At 38.2% G+C, this 12,091-nt stretch overlaps 1 protein-coding gene across 4 annotated transcripts in view; it reads left to right on the top strand.

Annotated features, from left to right (window-relative positions):
• The window catches only part of PARD3B (par-3 family cell polarity regulator beta), a 1,099,140-nt gene that overhangs the window by 418,042 nt on the left and 669,007 nt on the right, over nt 1-12,091 (top strand). For all 4 annotated transcript variants that reach the window (XR_007718129.1, XM_050750804.1, XM_050750806.1 and 1 more), the window contains exon 3: nt 6,922-7,093. Coding sequence is in view for 3 of the 4 variants with exons in the window: in XM_050750804.1 (XP_050606761.1) it covers nt 6,922-7,093 (172 nt within the window). In the remaining variant the exon portion in view is untranslated. The remainder of the gene's footprint in view (nt 1-6,921; nt 7,094-12,091) is intronic.

Raw genomic sequence — 12,091 nt, 5'->3', positions numbered from 1 at the left:
AAGATAATAGCATCAGATTATAAAAATTCAGGCTATAAAAATGACAGAATGCTACAGGCTGGCAACAGAATAAACCACACCATGAATATTGAGAGACTCTGCAATAAATGTTCTTCATGGTATTTATTGTTAAAATATTTACTTGTCGGCATAGAAGCTGAAGGCATTGGTATATTGCTTCAAGTTATGGTCGGCAAAGAGCAGACAGCACAAACCATGTACTGCTAGGCAGAAGAGTGATACAGTACTGTATTGTCTAAGGGTTGTGTGTTCTTGTATCATGAAGAACAAGAATAAAAGAAAAGCAGAAATTACCTATTGGTTGTGTTTGATCTTGGTACTTTTTGTGTTCCTCTGTCAGTCCTGTGATGAAGAGATTAAAGAGAAACAACAAAGTAAAAGCAGAATAGTGATAAACAAGTCAAGTGGGACTCAGTCTGGAAGCCAGAGAATGATAGCTATGGTAGGAAAAGAAATTCAATTTAACCTCTATGCTCAGCATTTGGGCATGTTAGGGATGTATCAAGGAAGTTAGTATTCTACCCCATTCCTTCTCACTCCCTAAAATACTCACATGTTCACACATATCTTTACTAGTGATATTGATCATAATAACCTTAGTGTTTTAGAATAGAAACAGATCTGAGTCCTGGCAGGGATACTGATGGAGTGAAATTGCAGAGTACATGGCTCTTTTGATCAGATCTGTTATGCAGGGTCATGGATGTTGTAAATTATCCAAAGTTCTTTTTAAATTTTTTTTTAAATTTTACTTTAAGTTCTGGGAAACATGTGCAGAACATGCAGGTTTGTTACATAGGTATACATGTGCCATGGTAGTTTGCTGCACCTATCAACCCATCATCTAGGCTTTTAGCTCCACGTGCATTCGGTATTTGTCCTGATGCCCTCCCTCCCCTTTCCCCCCACCCCCCAATAGGCCCCGGTATGTGATGTTCCCCTCCTTGTGCCCATGTGTTCTCATTGTTCAACTCCCACTTACGAGTGAGAACATGCGGTGTTTGGTTTTCTGTTCCTGTGTTAGTTTGCTGAGGATGATGGTTTCCAGCTTCATCCATGTTCCTGCAAAAGACATGAACTCATTCTCTTTTATGGCTGCATAGTATTCCATGGTGTATATGTGCCACATTTTCTTTATCCAGTCTGTCATTGATGGGCATTTGGGTTGATTCCAAGTCTTTGCTATTGTAAATAGTGCTGTGATAAACATATGTGTGCATGTGTCTTTATAGAAGAATGATTTATATTCCTGTGGGTATATACCCAGCAATGACATTGCTGGGTCAAATGGTATTTCTGGTTCTAGATCCTTGAGGAATTGCCACACTGTCTTCCACAATGGCTGAACTAATTTACATTCCCACCAACAGTGTGAAAGTGTTTCTTTGTTGTTCTTGTTGACTTTTCTATTCTTTTTACCTTTACAAGGTAAAGGAATGAGAAAAATATGGAATGATTTTCTAAAATAAGGTTTATGGATATCACTTTTTTTCTAGAAAAAAGTGAGAATCCTAGTTTCAGATGTTCCTTTCAGATCACCCGTGGGTAACGCAGGAGTAAATGCATACACTTAACGAAGCTAGTGCCTAATCTTTGAATTGGGAACACCAGTTAGCCTTGGCAATTAATATCTAGTTATTGAAAGTAATTCACACATACCGTGTTAATTAATTTATTTCCATGTGTTTTCCTAAATCCTGTTTAGAAGGTAGATGTGTTCCTGAGAAATACACTACACCTCTTTCTCTCAAACAGGGGTACCCAAATCATGAGATAAACATCTCACTTTCTTGACGCCTTAATCATACAATCTTTTCATATTGAAAAGAAGTACAGAAAGCTGGTAGGGTCTAAAATGTGAAATTTTCATGACTTTGAAAATAAAGTTGGGTACTTCAGTGTTGAGCTTATGACATACCTCTTCAGGCTGTGTCTCCACTTGCTCTGGAGTTTTATTCACATTTGTCCTTAAGCTACTTTAAGGGACACTTTTAAAAAGCCTCACAATAGATAAATCAAAGTGGTGTATTGGCAGATAGCTGGGTGAGGGAGTGCCTGGGACAGATTGTGAACACCTCTCCATTCAGCCTGCATCCTGCTTCATCCAGTGACCAAATGGGCTGACTCCCCCTTTTGAAAGTGAGCCTGAAAAGGAAAGAGAAGATAGATAATCTCCATTTTTGGAGTATGATGGGGCAGAAACAATTTCCCCCAGTGTTGAATAAAAAAGGAGGAATTTATCTGCCATAATTTCCAAAGCCAAACCAACAATAATGATGATGATGATACCCCGAGCACCTTAAGATTAAACATGGATCATTTATACACGTTCATTTAATTTAAAAAATTGAATGTTCTATAAACACATGAAAAATCTAGGTATCTTTTGTGGCTCTATTAGATTTTAGTATCTGTTTTCCCTCATATTTCACTGATTTTTTTCAGCAAATATATATCGAGCACCTATGATGGCGTATTCACTCTTCGAGCCAATGGGGATACACAATCATAACAAACTCAGGGTTCTCATGGAGCTTACATTCTAGTGAGGTGCAGAGACCGGTGATAAAATAAGAAGAGCCATGGTGCTGACAGGATGATACACATGATATAAAGTAAAACAAAGGAGGGGAATACAGGGAGTAATGAAGATGCTGCAATTTAGTGTAGCCACAGAAAGCCTGGCATTTGATTAAAGATCTGAAAGATCGAGGAACAAGCCTTGCAGGTGTCTGGTGGAAGACTGTTTGTGGCAGAGAGAACAGAAAATGCAAGGACCCTGAGGCGGGTGTAAAGACAATAGTGCAGCTGGGCAGCTGGATGGAGTACTGAAAACAAGGGTTGGGATCAGTAGAACACGTGGTCAGAAATAAGAGCAAGTGATCATATGGGCCATTGCAGAGACTTAGACTTTTCTTCAAGTGAGGTGGGTAAGTATTACAGGAGTCTCCTCAGAGGAGACACATGATCCAATTCATGCTAGCAAGGTCGGTCTGGCTGCTGTGTTGCGCGCAGGGGGAAGAGGCAGTGGGTAGAAACAAGGGGACTAGTCAGGAGCCTGTTAAGAAACACATAGTAGCTGGGTCCAAATTGGTGACAGTGGAGGTCGTGAGAAGTGGTCAAATAGAGTGTATGAGAGACAGAGGAGAGGGGAGGGAGAGAGAGTTGAAGGATTGCTGCAAGGTGTTTGACCTGAGCAACTTAGAAGGATGAATTACCATTAATTGGGATGTAAAGAACTGTGGAAAGAGCTTTGGAAGGTCACTTTTTCCATTTTTGACTCATTAGATTAGGAAATGAGCCTGGAGTTACAGAAGGGCTGGGTTGCACCACTTAAAATTTTGAATTTATCAGCCTATAGAGTTATATTAACCCGTGAAACAGAAGACATCACTAAACAAATTTAGACATATGCTCTTCAACATTTTTGGAGACCAAATCCAGAAGATGAAGAAGAAAAAACAAAAGAAAACTTGATGGAGGGCCCAGAGAAATAAGGGTAAACCAAGAGACTGGTACCCTGGAATCCAAGTGCAGAAAGTACTTTGAGAAGGCAGTGATCACCTGTGTCCTGAAGTGAAGCCAGAGAAGCCCCTTTAGATTTAGGAATCTAGAGACTGTTTTTGATCTTGATAAGAACAGTTTCAGTGGAGTTGAGGGGTGAGAGCCTGACTACAATGGCCTCATTAAAGAATGGAGGAGAGATATTGGAAACTGCTGTGTAGACAGCTCTTTCAAATTTTTGCTTCAGAGGGGAGGCAAAACATGGGATGGGACCTGTAGTAAGTGGATCCTGAGAAGGTCATTGGTTTGGTGGGAGAACTTGTAGCATATTCATAGACTGACCTTCCTGTGTCTATCTGGGGATTAGATGCTTAAATACTGACAGAGGTCTTGAGGGAACAGGAGTTTTGACTGGAAGTAAAGATTGTGTGAACAGATCATTTTGAATTATGGGGTCTCCTGGAAATGCCAGCACTGCAGTAGGTAGCACAAGGACACTGGCATCATAGAAGGAGACTGGAGGGCAGACCAGAAGGAGAGAGAAGGCAGCAGAGGAATCATCCAATCCAACATTGCTGGTTTGCACTTTGTGTAGGGTGTAGGTTACTGCAGCCCCTGACGTGTCAGTGAAAGTTCTCCCACATGCCATACAAGTTTAAGTGAAACCTTAACACAAAAGCTTTTTAAATAGAACTCCCTCTTTCATGTTTAACACATCTCTGTGGGAAAGATAACTTTGAATGGGTTTAAAGGCAAGGAGGGAAGGCCATTTCCACGCACAGGATTCTTTAAAAACCAGCATGCCTTCTGTTGAGGGACTAGAAGAGTAGTTTATGTTAATTAACGAGTCTCTGTAACACTGTCTTCTGAGGAGTCTGCTACCCAGGAATGTAGGTGTTCAGATGACTGAAGTAATCTATTTAACAAGGACCTGCAACATGTGATGCAAACCAATTATCAATGTTGAAACAAGCGTAAGTCTGTGTATATTGTAGATGTTGAGATGAACACTGGACGCAGAGAGTCTGTTCAGCAAGCAGCCATGAGAGCTGTGACACATCAGCAGCTGGTCCTCTTCTTCCAGGAGTAGAGACTTTTTCATCCATTCAGGATGACTAGGTGCTAACTGGGAAACAGTCTCAGCAATTGATTTTAATCAAAGAGCTTATGAGATTTGGGGAGCATCAGGTCTTGCTATTATAATCTTCAAGAAAAGTGATGTATTGCCTGTGTCTCCAAAAAGTGGAGTTCACATTCTATAGGGCATAACACCCTTATGGACAAATTACAGACATTCTTCAGTGTAGCCTCTCTTTTTACAGTTTTCTTTTTGGAAAACAGCTACAGTAGAGGAAAATACTTTCTCTGGATTGAAAATTTAAAAGACTAGATTCCACTACTAGCTACCATTTAGTCAGTGACCTTGGGAAACAAAATTTCAGAGCTACTCTGTTCTACCATTTGATAAATAGGTATAATATTCTTACTGCATACACTGTATACTTGTGTGGATAAAATGTGTGGAAAACAGTAAAGTATGTTAAGAAAAAAATATTTATGAGTTATCACTTTTAAGTTTTTGTATTATACTTCTAGTTGATGTTCTATTTTTTTCTTGTTTTTCTAATATTTAAGGTACATGAGGGTTATACTGAGTTAAGGATGTCATATGAAAGAAGAGTAAGATAAAACTCTTAACTTACACTAAGCTGTTCGTAGTACCAATATGATATGCCATTGCCTTGTTGATAGGTATGTTAAATGTTAAAATGAACATTACTAATATGTGTCAGAATTCATGAATACACAAAATTGAAGTTATTATATAACAGAAATAGTGATGAAAATCACACATCCACCACATTAAAAAACTGATTTCATTTTCCTTTTCAAGATTTAAAGTGTTAAACTCATTCTGGCTGGATGATGAGAAAGATATAGTTCTACTGATTCTTTTTATACTAGAATAATCTTTCATTATTAATCTATTTAAGTCTTATCTCAAATAAGTTCATCAGTGCTGCCAGTTGCAAATAGAAAATGCATGTGCTCAATTTCAAGAATTAAAAATAATGCCTTGGGAGTAGCATTTCTTTTCTGTGGCAAGAGGATTGTTGGATTTTCCAATTAAAGAAGTCTCCATACTGGAAATGAGTAGTCAATTATGAAAATTATTTTTGAATGGCCAATTTGCATATCCCTAATTGTATTCATTTCTTTTGAAAGACCGAACTTGAAATTTATGATGTTTTGATTGGTTAACCCTGCACTTCTGTTATTTTTACTGTCGCCAACAGTGTTCCCCTATGAATGGGGCTTTGAGTGTCTTTCCTGAATAAATGCTTGAATCATAAGTAGGTTTGTTTTACTTAATGAACAGAAAATATCTAAAGATGTACAACCAGTTTTTACATTTACACACATTGCACTTTTTGGAATGACAGTAGCGTCCTTGAGCTGCCTCGTGTACTCACATTTGGACTTTTCTACATCAGCTGATGAGAAACCCATGAAGTTTCTGAATGTTGGTGCTGTTTGTTGGCCAAAAGTGCAGTTTCAGCAGAGCTGTCCTCACTGCCTATACAGTAGTGTCTGTGTGATTACTTGAATTTTTAAAGATATCTTGTCCTTATTTCAATGAAAAAAATGACTTGGAAATGGACAATTAAGAGTTTTTATATTAACGGTGAAAAGCATACTTCTCGCGTAAAATAAAATTGACATATAAGTAGATTAAAAGTAATGATGTTGAGTTGTATTGGACTTAGCATTCCATTGGACTTAAACCAGTCAACACAGAGTCAATCATGAAGGAAAAGAACAAAATTAAAGACATGTACAAAAATGGGATACCTATTTATACAAGATAAGCACAAATTGTATATAAGTAGACACACAATGTATGTATGTATATATGTATGTAGAGTGTATCTACAGGGACAGATACAATTAGGGATCATGTAATGTGTTTTAGGTCTCTGAGACTGGAATACCCTCCCTATACTATTTAAGTCTATTCAACGCATATTCAACTTTCATTTTTGGAAGCACTCTTTAATAAGAGACAATGAAGTCCTTTTAGGCATATTAGGGAAGGTGGGGTAGTGGGAAGGGGAAGCAGCCATTTCATTCCTTTAAGAGAGTGAGCCAAAATTGGTTCTCTTTTTCAGTAATAGACAAAATAAACAAATGAATAAACCAGTATTATTTCTTGACCATAGTGCTTATAGACATAATATTATTGAAAAATTAAGAGTTTTGGTATAGTAACATTAACGTTTTAAGTTTGATGAGGCGATTTTCTTTGAAACCAAATAAAGATCTCATTCAGCTAGATAGTGTCCGTGTGGTATGCATGTCCTACAAACTAATTAGTGTTGTTGGATTTGTTTGTAGCTGATTGCTGTGTTTGAAGAACAAGAACCACTCCACAAGATTGAGAGCCCCAGTGGAAACCCTGCAGAACGGCAGAGCCCAGATGCTTTTGAGACAGAAGTGGCTTCCCAACTGGCTGCATTTAAACCAATTGGTGGGGAGATTGAAGTAACCCCTTCTGCTCTAAAACTAGGTATGTGTAATGTTTATGGTATTCTTTTCATCTGATTGAAGATTTATCATCTTATTGATTAGGTGTTGTTTCTTCTTTGTGACTTTTATCCTGTTAATATTTTTATATTGTGGTTTATCTTTAAATTATTTTTGTACATAGCTCTTTGCAGCTACTGTTGCTTAGGTAAGTGGATGCAGCTTTTTCTTCAACTGAAGGTGAATCAGAATTGTATGCCCTTGAAGTAACACGGGGGAGTCAGATGCTAAATGTTGAAGTGTGCCTATATCATATGAGTATAACTTTTTTTAAAAGTTCCTGAAAAAAAGTCATTTGGGAAAAGCCAAAGTTTGTCAAAGAATCCATGCTAGAAATAAAGGTCACTTTATTTTCTTAGCCTCCATCTTTTTCTCCCTAGGCTATAATCTAAGAATCTGGGGGAAATGTTTTGAAGTTAGTTTTGAAATTCTTTTCTGATTATTTATTCAGACAAGACAATTTATCCAGTAGTTTTGCTTACAATTAGTTTTCATTGTATTTGTAGAATGAGAAAGTAAATATTATTCTAAAGTTTCAATCAGTTTACAACTCCAAGAGAAATAACACGTCTGTTTTGGTGATACCTCCTAAAGATAAATTTAGCTCAATTTAACAGCATGAAGTTTTTGAAAATCCACTAATATCTTGGTATTTCAAACAACTTTTTATGCCTGTGGAATGTTTGTGCAACATTTGGAGACTGCTTAGAGCACCTGTTATGAGGGAAATCTCAAGCTAGAAGAACAGAGGCTTATTCCACTTTGCAAAGGTCAGCTGCTTCTTCTTTTAAAGCAAAACATATGCTTAAAATGGTTAGAATTGTACATAGTACTCATTTTTCCATTTGAAATATATACTGTAAAGTTAAACGTACATACTCCAATGCTGACAATCCGTATTTTGTACTGATTTTCAGAAAAGTATCTGTAGTGGCCCTTTTAAAATAAACCAAATGGAAGTTAATGACCTATAGTCTTCGTGGGTTTTCCTCTGTCTTTTGGAACCAAGCTGGTGAAGCAGTCTGCTGGCACGTGGCTGCTGGAGGGCTTTGTGGCAGCTTCTCTTCATCTGAAGCCAGCCTTGTGGCTTCAGCAACCTTAGAGCCCCATCATTCATTTGCATAATGGATGCCTTTTTATCCATTATGCAAATGGTATGAGAGGAAAATTAGGCAATAAGGGAAGACGAAAGGAGAAAATTGCTCTTGCTTGTTTTAATATTCTATTTATAAGCAAGCACTGTGGTCTTCAAATGACCGAACCTCGGAGTACTTCTGTGCCGGAGAATTTGTTTTCACCTCTCTCTTACGAGTGTTCTCAGGGAAAAAAGTTGGTTTTCTTCAGCTTTTTTGTTGTAATATCGGAACAACATAATATTGAATGCAAGAAAAAAAATCAGCTGAGATTCCCCTTCTTTGAAAGTGGACGTTTTACTTCTTCCATAATGATTTTTGATAAGTCAGAGAAAACAATATTTATTACATGAGTACACACCAAATAGATCCCTTACTCATAATAACTAATTTAAGCCTCATGATACTTAATCAGCTTTTATTATTTTTATCTTTTCAGAGTTGAAGAATAGGCACAGAGAAGTTTAGTAACTCAGCAGAAATCACAAAGCTATTAGTTGGTAGAGCCAGGATTTGAACTCTTGCTGGCTGCAGTGTGAGGAACCATTTTGCTGTGCTGCCTCCGATATGCAGTTCCTAAAACGGCCAACTAATATAACTGTTTTGGGGTTTACTTTGAGAATATATGCCAAAATCCTGAAAATACTAAACTCCTTGGTCTACAATCTCATTTCACTTAGTACCAGATTAAATGATGAGACTAGCTCACTTTTAGGTGGGAAACATTGCTTTCCAACCATTTGGCCTGAAATCTTGGCATCACCTCCAGTTCCACCGTTTCCTTCTACCTCCCCCACTCTGTCAGCTCTTCAGCTTCCTCATCCACAGCCACCACAGCAGGCCAGAGCTTTGCCATCAATTAGACTATTGCAGAGGCCTCAGACTGACCTCTTTGTTTACAATGTCTGCTTTCTCCAGTCCCTGCTGTTGCCAGAGCTGCCTTTCTAAATCACAAATCTGATTATATAATATAACTCCCCTGCTTAACGACCTTCACTGGCTTCCCATCACCCTGAAAACCATATCCAAACTCGTTAGCAAGCTGATGCAGATGGTTCCTCTGAATCAGCAGGAGAAATGTGGGCAAGGATGAATGATGTAAAAAAATCATCCCTTACCCACCTTCATGGTTCTAGCAATTTGAGTACTTTGCATTTCTGGAACTTAAAAAGCAAAGAAAAAACATCTTTGTCAGGTTTTTCAGATAGAGAGGTTAAAGAAGGAAGCAACACAGCCAGCTTTGGTCTCCACCCATTCTGTCTCCTTGTTGGCTCCAGGGCAGGATGTGGCCATAGGCTATGCACCTCCAGATGGAAAGATGTGGTTGGCAGTAGAGGCGGTATTCGTGGCACTGCTGGGAGTGGGACCTGGCCATGCTGTCTGGTCCACCCTGAAAGCCTGCTTAGGTGAAGAATGGGAAGGGCAGTGAGAGGAGTTTTGCACCACCTGTGCCCCAGCAGTTCCTCCTAACAGGGTGCTTATGACGGGCCAGCCATTGAACTCTCACCCTTCATCTCCCTTCCCCAGTCAGCTCCTGTAGGCCATTGGAACTGGTTGTACTTTTCACAGCTCATTCACCCAACCTGGTACAACAGAAAGAGGGCTTAATTTTTACTGGTTTTCTCACTCCGAAGGCCATTTTCTTAAGAAAATAGCAAATTTAATCTTCATTGGCTCATGTTGCTTTGCTTAATTAAGCAGACACAATTCAACAAATATTAGGAATCAAGAGACTTTTGTGGTTACATCACGTTGAGCACCCAAAATTTATGTTTTTCTGGTATCTGATATCAAAAGATACTCAATGTTCCGTATAATTTTTATATTTTTTTCCTACACAAGATAACCATCAACAATATTCTATTAAAAACCAACAACCACCTTCTCCATATAATACATACAGAGGTGGACCTCTCCCATTCTTTCTTTATCTTCCGGGATGTAATTCTTAAACATGCATATTCATATTCCCAGGCCCTTCATGATGTAGCTGCTTCCTCTCTGCCCACCTTTATTGCTGGCCACTCTTTCACAGTCACCTTAACCTGCAGCCACTGTGAACCACTCGCCATTCCAAATTTACTACCTTCAGATATCTGTGCCTTTGCGGATACTGTTCTCTCTACCTGGCTTACTCCTTTGTCTCTTATGTAGTGAACGCATATGCACCTTTTAAGTTCAAGCTCAAATATGACCTTGTTCATGAAGCCTTGTCCAAATCCTTAAAACAGTACAGTAAGCATACAATAAGTATTATTTCTTAATTCCTCATCTAACAATCAAGGGTTACAAAGATGAACAGCAGACATCTACCGACATAAAGGGGTTCATAGTCATACCCTATAAGCTAATGGGGTATGTATTTTTCATTTGTAAGATGAGTTTTAAATCAAGTGGGCAACCACATAATTCCAACCTCATTCATCTAAATTATTTCTTATCATTTATTTTCTAATGGATTTTCTAATGTAATGCTGAATGACTGAGCCCTGACTCAGCCCTAAGTAGCAAATCGCTTTCACACTTTAAGATTCTGTGACTCTGAAATCGGCCAAAGCATGTTACCATATAGTACAGAGATTGCTGGCCTGAGAGTTCGTTTAAATGATGAGCTGCGGTAACCAAAATACCAGGCAAAATTGGAAAGAATCATATTCACGTGATCTATTTGGACTTAAGAATCATCTAGTTCAAGAATTTTCCAAGTCTTCTCTGTGAAACCCCACGGTTCTTCTGAGCATGTATTAGGGTTTCAATGGATGCTTGATTCTAGTTAATAAATAACACTTATTGAGCGCTTAAGTTCCAGATGCTATTTAAATTTGTTCATTCTCCATCTCTGGACAAATAGGATTGGTTATGCTAGTATAGAAGAAAGGGTGCAGAAGTCTATAAAGTAGCCAATAAACAAAATCCCAATGCTTATCTACCCCAAAACCTCACCTCCACTCAAAAGACCTATGCATGCCTCAGAAAAAGTTTTGTGAAATGCTGACCTAGAAATACACAGTTCCACAGAATTTTATAATTAACAATTGTCTAGGTAATCAACATTATTTAACAAATGAGCAAATAAAAGCTTAAATTCAATGTGTACTCTGATGTTGAATAAGGAACTAGAACTGGAAGCCAGATCTCTCAGCTTCTAGAACAGTGCTTGTTCAGTTACATGACTTTTTAAAAATTAATTATAGATTTCAATTATCCATATATTTTAGGTACTATATGTGATAGCACCTCATGTCTTTTTGGAATTGAGTAGAGTGTAAATTAATAAATAGATACTATGCATAGCTATAAATCAAAAGCTACTGAGAGAATAAATACCAGAAAATGGAGGTGGAGAAAATGTCTTTTAAATCCTATAAGTTTCAGAAATGAGTTTGCTTCCGTCTTCTTATCGTCTCATCATGTGTGTGTGTGTGTGTTTGTGTGTGTAGGAAAGTTCCACTAAAACCAGTGTTCTAATGGGATCTGTAGGTATGGGGATTTTTTGAAAATAATGTGGATATTTTAATACACTTTTTGATTTTTTAAATATATACATATAGGGCCATCTGTAAAAAAGACAAATTAGTGAGGAAAATTATTTTGAAGTTTAGGAGGGTAGGAGTCTCCCGGCCCTTCCTCTGACTAGTCCCTGCGCTGCCTTCATGATTAGCACCTAACCACCTGCTGTTCCCTAAGAGGCTTTTTGTGGCCATAGCCCAGGGTTGGCCCAACCCAGTCTTTGTCCCTTGAGAGTCAGTGATATGGAGCTAGTTCGAGACCCTGCAGTATTCGATCTAGCTGTGTGATCAGGGTAAGTCATGTAACCTATCTCTATCAGAACCAAATTTTTCCAAACA

This window comes from Macaca thibetana, chromosome 12, assembly GCF_024542745.1.
Source record: "Macaca thibetana thibetana isolate TM-01 chromosome 12, ASM2454274v1, whole genome shotgun sequence".
Classification (NCBI taxonomy): Eukaryota; Metazoa; Chordata; class Mammalia; order Primates; family Cercopithecidae; genus Macaca; species Macaca thibetana.
This window is presented reverse-complemented; position numbering and strand designations above follow the sequence as displayed.